The sequence below is a fragment of the Daphnia magna genome, linkage group LG6 (assembly GCF_020631705.1).
Source record: "Daphnia magna isolate NIES linkage group LG6, ASM2063170v1.1, whole genome shotgun sequence".
In the NCBI taxonomy this organism is placed as follows: Eukaryota; Metazoa; Arthropoda; class Branchiopoda; order Diplostraca; family Daphniidae; genus Daphnia; species Daphnia magna.
Genome location: NC_059187.1, coordinates 7,702,645 through 7,718,024, shown reverse-complemented (window position 1 = coordinate 7,718,024; position 15,380 = coordinate 7,702,645). Strand labels below are relative to the sequence as shown.

Genomic DNA, 15,380 nt, shown 5'->3' with positions numbered 1-15,380 from the left:
AAACTATAATAACTATAACGTTCGCCAAAATTTCGGGCGGCTTTATCCCGCTCCCCAAATTGAATCGATTTGGCTTGGGCGTGAGTAGCAGACTATACTGCACAGGACTTATCGACAAAGTAACGTGGTACAGTCTTACAGCCGTAGAGTGTAACAGCGGAAAAAAAGCGAAAAAAAAGAGTAAATAAATAATCGATAGACCTCTCGAGGCTTAGAAATGTATTTGCAATGTATTACTAAATGTTATTTTCTTTTGAATTTTTGCTCGGCTGTTGAAGTTGTCACGCTCCCCAGAGGCGCAACCTGCAGTCGGCTTTGGAGTTTTTCCGGGCACGTAATCTTTTCTTTTCAGGCATTATTTTTCATTGATAAAATCTCCTTTAGCTCTGTTAAATATACGAACTTGACTAAAGAATAATGAAAGCCTCGTTGATCGATTAGTTGTTGGTCTCATCAGAATTGCAAAGTGTTTCTGACGTTGAGCAAATTGAGTTCTGTTTAGGTAATAATAACTGACGCGAACCTTGCACGCGATACTCCCACCATCAAGCATAATTGAGTTTCGAAAATTGATCCTCATCCGTAGCTATCCGTACCAATGCTTGCATGCTTATTCCAAAGCTGGCCATGACAACGCCAAATATAAACGACAAAGGCCCAAATCAAGGATTCTTTTTCCTATCACTTACTGCTCTGCTGCCTTGCGCACAGTAAGCCGTTCCCAAAGACATGGTGACTTTTACAAAGTGAAACGGAGACGCCAAATTCCGCCGCTTGAAGTCACTGCTGGAGGGGCGGGAGACATGGCTGCGTGAGGGGAATAGTGACTTGTTAAGAAAAAAAAATGCTCGGGCCTTTGAACACGAACGGTAGGGCTTGTATCATCCATACCTGACAGAGGCGCTGTTGGTCGTCAGTCGTCGAAGAGAGAGGAAGATATAAACACCAGCGGAAGCAGTAATCAATTTTGATCTTGGCGGGCAAGTTTGGCGTTATTAAAATAGTGTTCGTTTAATTCTTCGCTGCAGATATACCGGACGTGAGAAAACGAGGCTGATGGTGAAAATGCTTGTGATACTTTAGCCTTTTGCTTGTGTTTTGATGCCACTCGGGACTTGGCAGCTTCCGTCGACTCATCAATCCTGCGATGGATCACTGCAAGGATTTCGACACTGGGGATCGCACTTCACCGGATGCGTTCACACTCGCCGCCCGGGTCCAATTCCAGAGTGTCAGCAACATCCAGATCATCCTCAATGAGCATGTACACCATCAGTTTCATCATGTTTTTACAAGATATCTTTCATTTAGACTTTCATGGTTGTGTTCTTTGTTTCTGGATAGTTGGGAGCAGTTACCAAGGCGCAGAGTGTGTTCCATGCCTTTGCAACTTCTACTCAAGAAGAACATTTGAACCATGGTCTTACTGTCAGTGTTGTAGGGAAGACGAGGTTGCCAGGACCTGTCCAGATATGGGTGAGTTGGTCTTTGATTGAAAACACTGTTAACTCTTGACTTCATCCATTGAATTTATTAATCCAAGCAGAGCCAGGAATACAGTAGGCTCATGAGAGAAGATGATGACACAGTTTGGATAGATAAGGGTGGGCTGGATCCAAACTCGCAAAGGTCCCTTGAAGGTTTACTAGACCAGGCTCTCTCAGACTGCATGCTTGTGCCGATTAAGAGACCTGACAATCATCAATTCTTCTTGGTGGTGGCTCTCGTAAACAAACAGGAAGGACATGATGCATTTGGTTCCCTAGATCTGCAGGCTGTTCATCAATGCTTTCAGTAAGCTTTTTTATTTATTATTCATGCGTAACGACATGTGTCCTATTGCACCAAAATTCCAATTCTGGCGCCTGTTATACGTCTCCCTTTTGCCATCCTAATGACACCATCGTTTTGAAAGGCGAAGATATTAGGTCTCGTAATGATTTATTTCTCGCGTGCTTCATTCAGGCAAGTGTTGGGAACGCTGGTTGGTGCCGTCGAACTAGAAGAAGAAAGACGGCTCCGTGAACAATGCCAATCACTGCTGGCGGTGGCTAAAAATCTTTTCTCTCACTTGGGTACGTGTCTCGTTACGACTTTCTGTGGCTGCATTGCATACACGCCACCACACACTCGCTTAGTATGACTGAGGTGTCACATGGGAATGGCAAACGAGGAAAGGATAACAAAGACGGCTCTTTCACATACGATATCTGTTTGTCTCTTTCGTGTCGATAATCAATAGACGATGTGGAGCTACTGCTAAAGGAGATTATGAGCCAGGCGCGTCACTTGACCAAAGCCGAACGCTGCTCGCTATTCTTGCTGGACAAGCAACACAAATGTCTAGTGGCCAAGGTTTTTGATGGTACGTCGTCCGGGTCAGGACAATGGGGCACGACCGATGGGCGCCAGCTGGGTATTCCCGCTGATCAGGGCATTGCAGGTCACGTGGCAATCACGGGTCAATTGCTTAACATCTCGGATGCCTACGCTCACCCACTGTTCTATCAGGACGTAGATAAGACCACGGGATTCAAAACGAGGTGAGTTTTTATAGCACTACGTCATCTACGCCTTTTTTTTTTTTATTTGTCGTACTTGAGCATTTCTCTTATTGATATGAATCTTCTCTCCCATTCTTGGTCGGAAGAAATATTTTGTGTTTCCCGATAAAAGATGGCGACGATGTCCTAGGCGTAGCCGAATTGTGCAACAAAACCAGTGCTCCTTGCTTTACGCGGGCAGATGAGGAATTGGCCATGTCTTTCTCCATCTATTGCGGCATTTCCCTCGTGCATGGTCTCATGTACAAAAAAGTGCGCGACGCACAGCATCGGAGCCACCTGAGCAACGAGCTTATGATGTATCACATGAAGGTATTGTCTGGTGACTTGAGGCGATTTGGGGAAACCTTATGCGTATCACATTCTTGTTGTGCTTCTCCGACAGGTCTCGAACGAAGAAACGCTCAAACTGCTTCAAGAAGAATCGATGAACATGCAAAAAATTGACATCAACTTTTGTGAGTTTCGATTCGTGCCACGGTCAATGGAAGAGCTTAAAACTTCGGCAGCCGTTGTAGCGGTGTTTCAGGATCTGGGTCTCAAGGAACGCTGGTCGATAAATCAGGAAACACTCAGCAGGTTGTCTATTGACGTTGCCGCCATCTTCCGCCCTGCGTTGATTCAATTATTATTTACCCTTTTTTTTTAATATTTTATTTCGCATTTTTTATAAATGTTTAAATACCGTAGGTTTGTTTTGATGGTGCGAAAAGGCTACCGTGATCCACCCTATCACAACTGGATGCATGCCTTTTCGGTTTTCCACTTCAGTTACCTCCTCATTAAGCGACTCCGGCTGGTTCAGCAGGACTATTTTACGTAATAAATTCTGGATTTCCTAAAATAATACATGTTACTAATTTTCGTCGTTAATCACATGGATTCATCCTCAGGGATTTGGAAGCTTTGGCCCTTTTGGTGTCAAGTTTATGTCACGACGTTGACCACCGAGGCACTACCAACTCTTTCCAGCTGGCCTCCAACTCAGTTCTAGCTGCGCTCTACAGTTCTGAAGGATCTGTTATGGAGGTACGAATTTATTGATGTTTACTTGCTTTCATTTTCCAAGCTATCTAACAAAGTTTGAATCTCGCGCACAGCGACACCATTTTGCCCAGTCCATGTGTATTTTGAATACGGAAGGTTGCAACATCTTCGAAAACTTGTCGTCCAAAGACTACACTCGATGTTTAGATTTGATGCAAGATATAATACTTGGTATGATTTTTTCCCCTTCCTTCTATACATGTTTTTATATCCTTTAAAAACTCTTTAAATTTAATCCGATTTTGTAGCTACTGATCTAGCGCATCACCTACGCATATTCAGGAAATTGAAGGATCTCGCAACTTCGGGATTCGACAAAAGTCGGGCCGAGCACCATCAATTACTGTTGTTCTTGATGATGACCGCAGCAGATCTTTCAGATCAAACAAAAGGTAAATCTTAGTATTTGATTTAGTCGCACGAGTATTTTTATTTCAGTTGACGCTGAATTATTTCTTCGTTTTCTAACTGATAGATTGGAAAAGTTCAAGGAACGCTGCCGTAAGTTTCAAGTTTTTACAGATTCCTGTTGAAAGAATCAAAATTTTACAGCCAGTCTTTTTTCTTTTTCCTTTTTCCTTTCAGCTGCTGGTTTATCGCGAATTTTTTTCGCAAGGAGATTTAGAAAAGGCCATGGGAAATCGACCAGTTGAAATGATGGATCGGGACAAAGCTTGCATTCCCACTTTGCAAATACAGTTTATCGATGATGTCGCACTTCCTGTCTACTCGTAAATAAATTTTATTCAAAATTTTTTTACTCTTAAAATATATACGATTCTCTGTTGCATTAATTTTTTTTTCTTCGTTGTCCGTTTGATAGACTGCTTGCTCAACTCTTTCCGGAGCTGAGTATACTCGTCGACACGGTAAACAGTAATCGTGAACGGTGGGTAACGCTAGAAGATGGTCACGTTGTTTCGCCAATGGAAATATTGACAAACGACATTGACTAAGTTCTCGCTGATGTGTTGTCGCCGAGAAGAATAACGTTACTCTAGTCCTTAATTCAATCACACTGAACTCTCACCCTTCTATTTCATCTGAATTTTTCAGAAAAGCTTCACCCGTACTTTTTTTGTTTTATTTTCACATGATTTGAGTGCAAATGCGTGTGCGTGTGTGGTATAGATTCGTCTGTGAAGATTCGTATTTGTACGATTGACCAACCAAAGAGATAATTTCTTGACGAACTTTATCAGCACTGGTTGTCGTTATCAAACCAACACTGTTTTGTTTTTCTTTCCCAACAACCGCAACCGGTGCTTGTGCCAATAAGGAGCTTAAATACCTCTACTTTCTTTTTTTCTCTTGTTCCGTTCTTGAAAAATAATCTGAAAAAAATATTTAGCCGTACGTATGTTGTTAGTCAGCACAGACAACCAGAAACCCACTCGTTTCTCATCCTTCGATCTATTTTTTACTTTTTCGTGTTTTCATTTAATCTTTGTCTCATGTACTTTAATACTATATTATTCTCAGTTAACCGATGGATTTATCAAAAGTTAATAAATGTCAGTGAGTATAAAAAACTAATCCCTAATGGGAAAATGTATTGATGATCACGAGCGTCAAAACAGCAAGTGTAATCGATGTACTTTTCACGGAATGTTGATATGCAGAATGCTGTTACATTATAGTACGTTACGCAGGTTCGTTTTTTTTTTGGCACGTTTTCCTTTTTACACTTTGTCTTTATGTGCGTCATCCTTAGAGTAAACCACCAACTATCTATTTCTTGTCAAAAACAAGGCTGTGCAGCTGATGCAACAGAGTAGTATTACCGCGACGCCAGCAAAAATGTACGTCGAAGTCAAGAGCCAGAAAGCAAATGAAAACAAAACACGACTACAATAGTTGGGATCTGATCGATCACTATAGTTTGGTTCATACACGTGATACACCCAGTAGCAACCTAACCAAAAGTACAATTGATTATATGAACAGTTAAATGTAGTGATATGTGAAAACGTGAATCCTTACCCGTAATGAACCAGCAAATCAAAAAGCTATTTATTAATGACTGAACGGATGCTGTCAAAGAGCTATCAGGAACTTCGAGGTCGGCTTCTTGAGATTGCTGAGAGCGAACTCTGAGAGACAGAAACTGCTTCAATAATCCGCAAGCACCTATGGAAATGGAACAGCAATCACGATCATTTCCCTTACGAGATAGATGAAAAATTATTACCTCCTACTATCAAGTAGATTGGAATATAATTTTCAGCTGGACAATCATAAAAATAAACCGAACCGACAACGAGCATACAAATAGGAACTAGAATAGTGATTCCAATGATTACCATAAGGCCAACTAAAATTAGAATTTCCAATTATTTGTATCACATACATCATATATTATCAGTGAATAATAATACTTTTTCCGAGTAGGAAGAAAAAAAGGTTTTTGACGAAATCAACGAACCCTCGTGAAGTCTTTCGTACTTCATTAACTCGCCCAAAAAGCGAATCGTAAGACGGTGGAGGAGCTTACAAAAGGTAAATGACAGACCAATGTTAAAACAACAGTAAGCTTCTTTTCCTTCAAAAAATTCAAATGTTTTACCATTAGGATCACTAGCTTCTTCATAGCTTGGTAAAGGTTGTTGTATTTCCGCTCTAGTTGTAGTAATGACTGATGGGGAAATATGTAATCCAAATAATCTTTGTTCATGTAACCTGTTAGATGGATGACGTGCATCTGCACCAATTCTGATCACTGTACTGTCTTCTTGAATAGGCTCTGATTCAGAAGATGCAGCTGACTGTATGACATGCATCTGTTTTAAATATGAAGTTTAATGCATCATAAGCAATCAGCAGAACAATATAAAGATCATACAACACTTACATGTCCATTTGAAACATTTGCAGTTGAAATAGCATCATCAACCATATTCACCAGATGCTCTGTGGTAATAAATAAATATAAAATAAGTACAATAATATGTTTAATGATAAAAAACAAACAAACACAAGTTCAATACAAAACGCCTTTGGAAAGCAGAAATACGCATACGACAGCAACACGTAGCCAGTACGTCGCATTTGAGCCACTTCTTTTCAAAACGTAAACTCGGATCACAATGGTAAAATAACTGAATAACCTACTTACCGACCACTGGAAAGAAGCAAAAACGGAAAATATTGCCATCTACTACTAAATGAATCGGGAGAATGGATTTAATGCTGCAATATTTTGGGTGAAGAATAAATCAAATGTCACTGTTGTTTCTCGTTTGCCTTGTTGCCTGTTCGCCTGGGGCCATGTTGGTTTTATTTACTTTTGAAGTTAAGGTTAAGGATGACTCATTGATTTATCATTAATTTATATTTATGGTTGATTGATTGTAGTAATGGAGTTGTACTTGTGAACGCACCTTTCACCTGTTGGGCATAAAAAATATCATGGCGGTAAATCGGAAGGCATTAAAAAAACTAGGAATCAACGAACGGTGCATCATTCTTCCTTTGCTAATTTGTTCGCTAATATAAAATGTTAGGATGCAGGAACGAAAACAAACTGAATTTTTTAAATTCTTACGCAAAGAATTTGAACTTCTATTTAGGAAGAAGTAAGTAATGAATTAAAATGAGCTTTGCCAAGACTTGCGATGCCAATATTTCGTAATTCCTTGCACTCACTAACTTGTGGAATTATTTTGCAGTAGGATTCAGCTTTCATACACAGCTCTCATTATGGTTGTTTTCGGTTTATCTGGAAAGATAAATTAATGCTAAACAGTATAACTGCATCCTAAAAAATGGGGTTCTTAGACCTTTGGTACGAGAATGGCACATCGCACATGAGAACAATGTCCGTGTAGACCAGGCCTACACTGAGAGATATGATCGGCAACGATAAAGATTCTTGAGTTATCAATAATTTTATTTTGGGCAGTATCCCTGCTAGTAGAGTTTTCAAAACTTTCTATGACTCTGCTGATAGTCTGATAAAATCACATTATTCGGTGTTCTGTGCGCATCCGAAGAATGCCCTTGAGCGCCTTGAGCCTTGAGCAATTGAGGAATTGAGATTCAGGATTCAGCCAGCTCTTGGCCGCTCGCATCGGGTCTTGGCTCGTTGGCTGTTCTGTTGTTGTGAACGCACCCTTCGACCCTATTACGGCCTTCGAAAAATGGCGGCTGGCAATCTCCAATCGTGTAGAAATGTCAAATTGTGACGTTCTCTCCAGTGATAATTCGCGCCTGATGTTATGTAGAAAATCAAAATGTCACGTTTAGTAGACTATTTCATCGTAACTGGATACGACCATGAAAAAGACCGTAAGTTAAATCATGCTGTTGGCGAAGAGTTTCATTTTACCTTACTAGACTTCTTTGCACAAAAACAATATTTGTTATGTTGACACTAGCTTGCTTAGTTGGGTAAGCTGATTTTTGCATCAAGGTTTAATTGTTCTTCAAAGGTCTTATAAAAAATAAAGTAACTCATCATTTAAATGTTCATTCCAATCAGGTGGCGGCTTCAGCCAAGGAAAAATCATCCAGCGATTTCCGGAAAAGGACTGGGATGATACACCATTTATTCCAGGTATTGAGCTGTTCTGCCAGCCACTGGGATGGATGCTGTCATCAGAGCAGCTAGAGCCTAGGTTCTTCATCTCTGTCCTGACTGGTATTGATGGCAATAGGCACTATTGTGCCTGTTTGAGTTTCAATGAGGCTGTCTCAATCACACCATCTAAGATTGATGAAGAAGAAGATACTGCAACTGATTATCGAAATTTTCAGTTGCTTGGGTTGAATCGTTCCCTCTCTTCATCAAGTACCCACCACAGCATTATGTATGCACCTACATGCCTTGTCCTTGTCTCAAGGCACAATTATCCAGACACTTTCCGTAACTGGTAATGAATCATGTTCAAATGCTATATTCAGTAGCCTCAGTTTTTTATTGTGTTAATCTGTATTACACTTTTTTCTCTTTCCAGCTTAGGAATTATTTATACAGTGCACATTGAGAACATGGGGCTACCGTTGGAAACGTTAATTGGCAACTTATTAGGCTGTGTTTTTGTCCCATCGCCGGGTGGACCTCAGATTCATTTCAGCATTGGCGCCAAGGACAAGCAATACTTGCAACCACCTGCGAGTCCAACACTGCCCGTCACTGGTTCCACCGTTACGCGGTTGTTCCAGCAGTTAGGGATCAAGAACACACTGTGTGTTTTCTCGGCAGCGCTGACTGATCAAAAGGTGTTGTTTCACTCGAGCAGCCATGCACGACTGAGTGAGGCATGCCACGCATTGACATCCATCATGTACCCTTTCCGTTATGCTTATGTCTACATTCCTATTTTACCGGCTACAATTGTCGAAGTCCTCTCTTCCCCGACGCTTTTTATAATGGGTGTCCATTCTTCGTTGCGAAACCAAGTACCCGAACTGATGGACGTCGTCGTGGCAGATCTTGACGGCGGATCTGTCAGCATACCAGGAAGCATAAGTGTTCCCCTTTTCCCTGAACCTCTTCTCACAAACGTTTACGAAGCCCTAAGCATGGTCCTCCAACCAGAGCTACGCAGCGCCGATTCGGCTTTTCCTCTTTCATCTATTCCAAAGACTGAACCATACACTCAGGATAAGGAAATTCGCGCCATTTTCATTCGGTCCTTGGCCCATCTCCTCCAAGGTAAACCCTATCCAATTAAATTGTTAATGTGTAATTTTGACCGATTTTCTCTTTTCTTTTTGTCCAAATCAGGATATCGCCATTGTCTTACTATATTGCGCATACATCCGAAACCAGTCATTACTTTCCATAAGGCGGCTTTTCTTGGCCATCGTGGTTTAGTCGACTGCGAATTTACTAACCGTGTTCTAGGAATGTTTTTCAACACTTTTGTGGCTGAACGAGGTCCATCTTGGCGAGTGTGTGATGTATGGGATGATGTTTATAGCTCGCTAGCCGAACAACTTCGAGCCGAAAGCCACGATCAAAAGCTTGTTCTGACGCATATTCGTCAACTAGCAGCGCAACTTGCTAGTAACGAAGAACCTTCACCGCAGCCCTTTACGCAACGCATCCCAAGACCCACTGAAGGTGCCTTCACCCGAATCCATCAGCCAATTTTTCCTCGGCTATCGCCAGAGCTCATCCAGCAGCGCATAGATCAAGGTCTAGCCAAAGGCAATGCTGATCTAGTCCAAGCGGCCGTAAAATCTTCCGCCTCAGCTCCACGGCTTGTACCAATGGGACCACCGCTTAGTGGTTTACAAGACTCACGTCACCTGTTCAATAATTCTGCCCGACGTTTGGAGGTCTTGCGGAATTGCATCAATTGCATTTTTGAAAACAAGATCTCGGACGCCCGTAAAACATTTTCGGCAGTTTTACGTGCTCTCAAGACAAACGATGCACGACTGGCGTTGTGCACTGAACTTGGCCATCACGTAGCCGGTAGTCGGGCCATACTTGATCCGGCTCAGTTTGATCTTGTTGTCCGTTTACTAAATTGTGCGCTGCAGGATACATCGATAATGGATGAATATGGCGTGGCAGCTGCCATTCTTCCTCTGGCCACATCATTTTGCCGTAAACTCTGCACAGGTGTCGTTCAGTTTGCCTACACCTGCATCCAAGATCATCCCGTATGGCAAAGGTAAATCCTTGCTCCAATTACATTGTATATATCTGCACAGTGCTAAGAATCTTTACTTTTTTGTTTTTCAATAGTCAACAATTTTGGGAAGCTTCATTCTATCAAGATGTCCAGCGAGATATTCGTGCTCTCTATCTTCCTCGCTCAGAGCCTAATGCGACTTTTAACAGTGCAGAGGCAATTCAAATGAGTAAGGTGGAAATGTCAGTGCTAGAGATCGCAGCCCAACAGATGAGGAGGTGGCCGTCGATGAGCGCTGATCAGCGTCTAGAGTTGGAAGCGAATGAAGAGTCGACTATCTACTCTCAGGCTATTCACTATGCCAATCGCATGGTTTACCTTCTGGTTCCATTGGAAGCGGGTGAGAGACGCCGAAGGGAAAGAGCAGTTGCAGGGCACGGAGAACATGACAGTGTCAGCGCCAGTGTTACAAACACGAGCGTAGCTGACAGCGAGCGATCTGGTGGCGATGACGAATCAGGTTTTGAAGAGGCTATAGCTGGAGAAACGGGAACTGCAGTTGTTCGCTTCGTATCGCGTTTCGTCGACAAAGTTTGCAACGAAGGAAATGTAACTCCCGAACATGTTCGATCGCTGTATCAAATGATCCCTGGGGTTGTCGCCATGCATCTTGAAACTCTAGAAACAGTCAGTCGAGAAGCCCAGCGACTGCCTCCTATTCAGAAACCAAAAATTCTTACGCCGAGTTTATTAAATGGCGAACGACTTCTCGTGGAAGGATTGCGAGTTTATTTACTGCCAGATGGACGCGAAGAAAGCCCCAACTCGGCCGGATTAGGTCTACTACCAGCCGAAGGTGCCCTCTTCCTGACGAATTATAGAATCATATTCAAGGGCACTCCTTGTGACCCACTTGTTTGCGAACAAACAGTCGTTCGTGCTTTTCCAGTAACGTCTCTGACGAAAGAGAAAAGAATTTCGGTTCAATATTTAGGTCATCTAGATCAATGGCTTCAAGAGGGACTTCAACTGCGTTCCAACACTTTTCAAATGCTAAAGGTAGCATTCGATGAAGAGGTGAATTTAGACAGCGTCGAACAACTCCGCAAGTACATCCATCGTGTCCGCCATCCACCTCAGCCTTCCGTCTTCCATTATTTTGCCTTTGTAGGCCAGACAATTGTAGATGCTACGCCAATTCACAAGGGCAAAGAAAAAAGCGCAACACTTAAAGGAATGGCCAAAAAGACTCTTTTAAAAACCGCTCGCCAAGTGGGGCTCAAACCAAAAAGCGCAAACAAGAGGAAAAAATATATTCTTCAGCCACCTGGAATTATCCCAGTTGGTGGAGGTAGCACAAGCGGCAGCGGTTCACTGTTGCGAGAAGAAGATGAATTGGTAATGGATGAATCTTCTGCTAGAAGCCTCAACCCAAATGGCTCTGTGGGAGGTATCAATTTGGCTCAACAGCCCGATCCCAAAACACTGGAGCGTGTGATTGAACGAAGTTATTGCAAGGATTTCCAGAGACTCAATCTTGCACCTTCACCCAACACGAGTGGCACTTTAACACCTGGCAAACCCAAAAGCGATTCGTTTCGAATATCGACAGCCAATAGCAATTATAGCCTTTGCCGTACCTATCCGGCTTTAGTGGTGGTGCCTGCCCATCTTTCAGATGATAGTCTTGCAAGGGTAGCTCGTTGCTATCGTCATGGTCGCTTACCTGTCATAACATGGCGCCATCCCCGAACGAAAGGGTACAAATTAAATTTTTCTTCTATTAATTTCTTTCTTTTGCTTAATTTTGTGTCGCTTATTCGTAGACTTCTCCTGCGAGGCGCTAGCTTTCACGTAAAGGGAGTAATGAATATGCTGAGAAGTAATGCCAATGCGAACTCCGTGGCGACTGCACCACCGGGTCCAAATGATCCTGTTTCATCCAGCTTGGAGCAGGAACGTTATTTAAATGCCATCATCACGGCCACTCCTGTAGCTGTCCTGCGTGAGGGATCCTCATGGGCAATGTCAGACAGTACGCTGAGTATCACATCCCTCGTTTTGACTGTTGGAAATTCCGCAATCGGATCTGCTAGTGGTGTGTCGCCAACAGGTGGACTCGAAACTCCCGATGTGGGCAGAAAGAGCAACTACTTTGGTCATGGTGGAACAATTTCTAAGGCAATGAGTACACTGCGACATAATACCGGTCGGAAAAGCGTAGGTCTTTGGGGTGCCGCAAAGGATCGACGTTCTGGCAGCGGGACTGCTACACTTGCAATACCCCATTCCCCGCATTTCCGCAGCAGCAGTGGATTGGGCATCGCAGGAGCAGAGAGTGATTCAGCCTCGACGACGGAGTCGACCCATTCCATAAGACGAGCTGCTCTTTACATTTTTGGCGAGAAAACCACTATTAAAGCCATTCGCACAGATACACTTCCGAAAACGGATTTCATTCCGGTTGATTTCCCCGAACCTCGCAACGTCCGTAACGGTTAGTCTCCTTTAGAGCCTCGGAACAGTGCATTTACCTTTATTTTACTTATACTTTTTGGAACTCTTGCAGCTTTTAAAAAACTAGTCCGTGCCTGCGTACCCAGCTCAGTAAGCTCCGAACCGGACCAAAGTTTCTATCGAGCAGTTGAGAATTCGGAATGGCTACAGCAATTGCAGACCTTGTTACAAATCGCTGGGGCGATGGTTGATTTGATGGATTTGAATGGATCATCGGTGATGCTTTGCTTGGAGGAGGGCTGGGATGTTACTGCGCAATTGACGTCGATCACTCAGATCTGTTTGGATCCATATTATCGCACAATCGACGGGTTTCGAGTTCTGATAGAAAAAGAATGGCTGGCCTTTGGCCATCGTTTTTCCCATCGAAGCCATCTTAATTCAAATTCTCCGGGTTCGGGCTCAAGCTCGTTCACTCCAATCTTTCTGCAGTTCCTAGACATGGTACGGTTTTTAGATACCGTTTAATTAATTTTTTGTTTTACTGATTTCCTTTTTTGTAGATTCATCAAATTCATAGGCAGTTCCCGCAGTCGTTTGAATTCAATCAGTTCTACCTCAAATTCTTGGCTTACCATCACGTATCGTGCCGATTCCGTTCCTTTTTACTTGACTCCGAGTATGACCGTGCGGATGCTGGAATTATGGCTATTGAAGACAAACGCGGATCTCTCTCACGTCATCATCGCAGCTTCGACACTTTAACTGACGATGAATCAAGTCTGTTTCCTAACGGAGGCCGCATTTTACCTGGGGGTTCCAACTCCCAATCGTCTGCTACGAGTGCCGGCCAATCCATTTTCGATTACATTGAGAAGCAGTCAGCCAAATCTCCTATTTTTCACAACTTTTGCTATACATCTGAAAGTGACAACCTCGTGCTCCGTCCCTACTGTACTGTCTCAAATCTAGTACTGTGGGATTATTTCCTGACAGAGGAGCTGTCTTACGGTTCACCTTACGATCTAGAGGTTAATGCAATGGATTTGGCACAAGCAGAAGAAGCCCGTGCAATGGAAGGGCCGAGCATACCGCCCTCTCGTCGGCGTGCAGTCAAGATGGGCTATGATGGAGTTCAGCATCATTTACCAGACGTGTTTAGCTATATGCTAGACGAAATACGCCGATTGGAAACCGAACTAGGGCATCTACCGCAAAAATGGAAACTTCTTTGGGATCGCATGGAACCACCTTCTCAGGACTTCCCTGCATCTCGGCAAGAAGTCAGCTCGGTGGCAATGGCTAGGGCTCATGCCCGAGACGTTCACAAACGCCAAACAATGGAAATCCTCTTAAAAGGTCGCTTTCCAGGGGGAAGTGGAGCTGGAGCAGGCGCCGGTGTAGGAATGGAAGGAGTCGCGCAGGTTTACACTAACCCGCATCGCTTCGAAAAGTACAATTTCTCGAGCCCTACCAGCTGTGACTTTTGCTCGACCATTTTGTGGGGTATAGTCAAGACAGGAATGCGCTGCAATGATTGCGGTTACAACTGCCACGAGAAATGCATTGATCTTGTACCAAAGCATTGCTCGAAATATCAGACTTCATCGATAGGGTTGGGAGGAGGAACAGATCAACATCGAGTTGGCCCATCAACACCAACAGTCAGCCAATCAGGCAGACCTGGAAGTGTGGACGTTTCTTCTGTTGGTTCCAATGTTTCTCCGCACACCTCCACCTCCCACCAGCACTACGATCAGTTTAGTCCGAATATCGCAGAAAATCGCACGCATGAGGGCTACCTGTACAAACGAGGTGCCTTGCTTAAAGCCTGGAAGCAAAGATGGTTTGTGCTGGATTCGGTGAAACACCAGTTACGATATTATGATTCTATGGAGGATCCATGCTGTAAAGGCTTTGTTGACTTGGGTAGGCTAAAGGCACACACAAATTTTATGTGGATTTATTTTAATAAAGTTTTTCCTTTTGCATAGCCGATGTGGTGTCTGTGGCGCCATCCGGCTCCGTACCACAAGGAGCGCCTAAGAAATTTGACGAAAAGACGCTTTTTGAAGTACGCACTCAGCGCCGGACTTACAATTTCTGTGCCAACGACTCCGCTTCTGCCCAAGAATGGATTGAAAAGATTCAAGCTTGTTTACAGTAGTTTTTTTTTTTTTTCTTGGTTTGTTAAGCGTTCTCCACGACGACGACGATCGCTTGGTCGAAATTCCATCTCAGTTTCTTTAACGTCGTTTACAGCTTATCGCATCAACTCCAGTCAGTTATTCTTTTTTTCAGATTTGCGATCAAAGGAGAAAAAAAAAAAAAGAAATGGTATATAAAATCCGCCTTTATGTTCACTTGCTTCCCGACAAAACATTTGGTTCGTAGAATGTGCAACAGAATTCTGTTTGGCTTTGACTGGGAGATTGCTACTGATCAAGACTTTTTAACCATTTTTTCGTTCTCATATTTTTGTTGTTGATGGATCTAGGTGAGTTGTCCTCGCGTTGAATTGCTTCATACGCCTGTTATATCAAAATGCAAACGCATCAAGAATATTATTGGAAAAGAACAAGTTGTGTATCGAATTGTATATAGTCACTTTTGTTCTTCCTTTTTTTTTTTTTTTGTTGAAACCCCGATGAAAATACATTTCAGCCTAAATAGCGATTCTCCGTAAGTTCTGGAACATTTACTTGGAAAAGCTAGTGTTCACTTA

At 43.0% G+C, this 15,380-nt stretch overlaps 3 protein-coding genes and 1 long non-coding RNA gene across 8 annotated transcripts; 2 read left to right on the top strand and 2 right to left on the bottom strand.

The window, feature by feature from the left end:
• Positions 1–241: 241 nt before the first annotated feature.
• LOC116924246 lies at positions 242–991 on the bottom strand. The gene is made up of 2 exons (XR_004394801.2): positions 892–991; positions 242–807 (listed from the first exon to the last, which is right to left on the bottom strand). It is a non-coding gene; the product is annotated as an uncharacterized LOC116924246 (long non-coding RNA).
• On the top strand, positions 804–5,143 carry LOC116924237 (cGMP-dependent 3',5'-cyclic phosphodiesterase). Its single transcript, XM_032930743.2, has 15 exons — positions 804–957; positions 1,029–1,264; positions 1,345–1,476; positions 1,547–1,794; positions 1,966–2,075; positions 2,243–2,543; positions 2,651–2,876; positions 2,950–3,143; positions 3,255–3,383; positions 3,458–3,593; positions 3,665–3,782; positions 3,860–4,003; positions 4,087–4,112; positions 4,197–4,342; positions 4,435–5,143. Exons 2-15 carry the CDS (start codon positions 1,148–1,150, stop codon positions 4,565–4,567), a joined length of 2,160 nt encoding a protein of 719 aa, XP_032786634.2. The 5' UTR covers positions 804–957; positions 1,029–1,147; the 3' UTR covers positions 4,568–5,143.
• LOC116924243 (transmembrane protein 272) lies at positions 5,135–6,978 on the bottom strand. Of its 4 annotated transcripts, XM_045175141.1 has the most exons (8): positions 6,727–6,978; positions 6,463–6,521; positions 6,291–6,391; positions 6,178–6,230; positions 5,990–6,100; positions 5,803–5,925; positions 5,595–5,741; positions 5,135–5,526 (listed from the first exon to the last, which is right to left on the bottom strand). In XM_045175141.1, exons 2-8 carry the CDS (start codon positions 6,505–6,507, stop codon positions 5,339–5,341), a joined length of 768 nt encoding a protein of 255 aa, XP_045031076.1. In that variant the 5' UTR covers positions 6,508–6,521; positions 6,727–6,978; the 3' UTR covers positions 5,135–5,338. The 4 variants fall into 4 exon arrangements, with proteins under 4 accessions (XP_045031076.1, XP_032786642.2, XP_032786643.2 ...); XM_032930751.2 differs by having other exon boundaries at positions 6,178–6,391; positions 6,727–6,969; XM_032930752.2 differs by lacking the exon at positions 6,727–6,978 and adding an exon at positions 6,599–6,681 and having other exon boundaries at positions 6,178–6,391.
• Positions 6,979–7,552: 574 nt separating this feature from the next.
• Positions 7,553–15,331, top strand: LOC116924234 (myotubularin-related protein 5). Of its 2 annotated transcripts, XM_045175130.1 has the most exons (10): positions 7,553–7,898; positions 8,092–8,482; positions 8,567–9,267; positions 9,340–10,237; positions 10,312–11,958; positions 12,025–12,233; positions 12,312–12,695; positions 12,768–13,159; positions 13,219–14,584; positions 14,650–15,331. In XM_045175130.1, exons 1-10 carry the CDS (start codon positions 7,844–7,846, stop codon positions 14,820–14,822), a joined length of 6,216 nt encoding a protein of 2,071 aa, XP_045031065.1. In that variant the 5' UTR covers positions 7,553–7,843; the 3' UTR covers positions 14,823–15,331. The 2 variants fall into 2 exon arrangements, with proteins under 2 accessions (XP_045031065.1, XP_032786630.2); XM_032930739.2 differs by having other exon boundaries at positions 7,554–7,898; positions 12,025–12,695.
• The last annotated feature ends 49 nt before the right edge of the window (positions 15,332–15,380 follow it).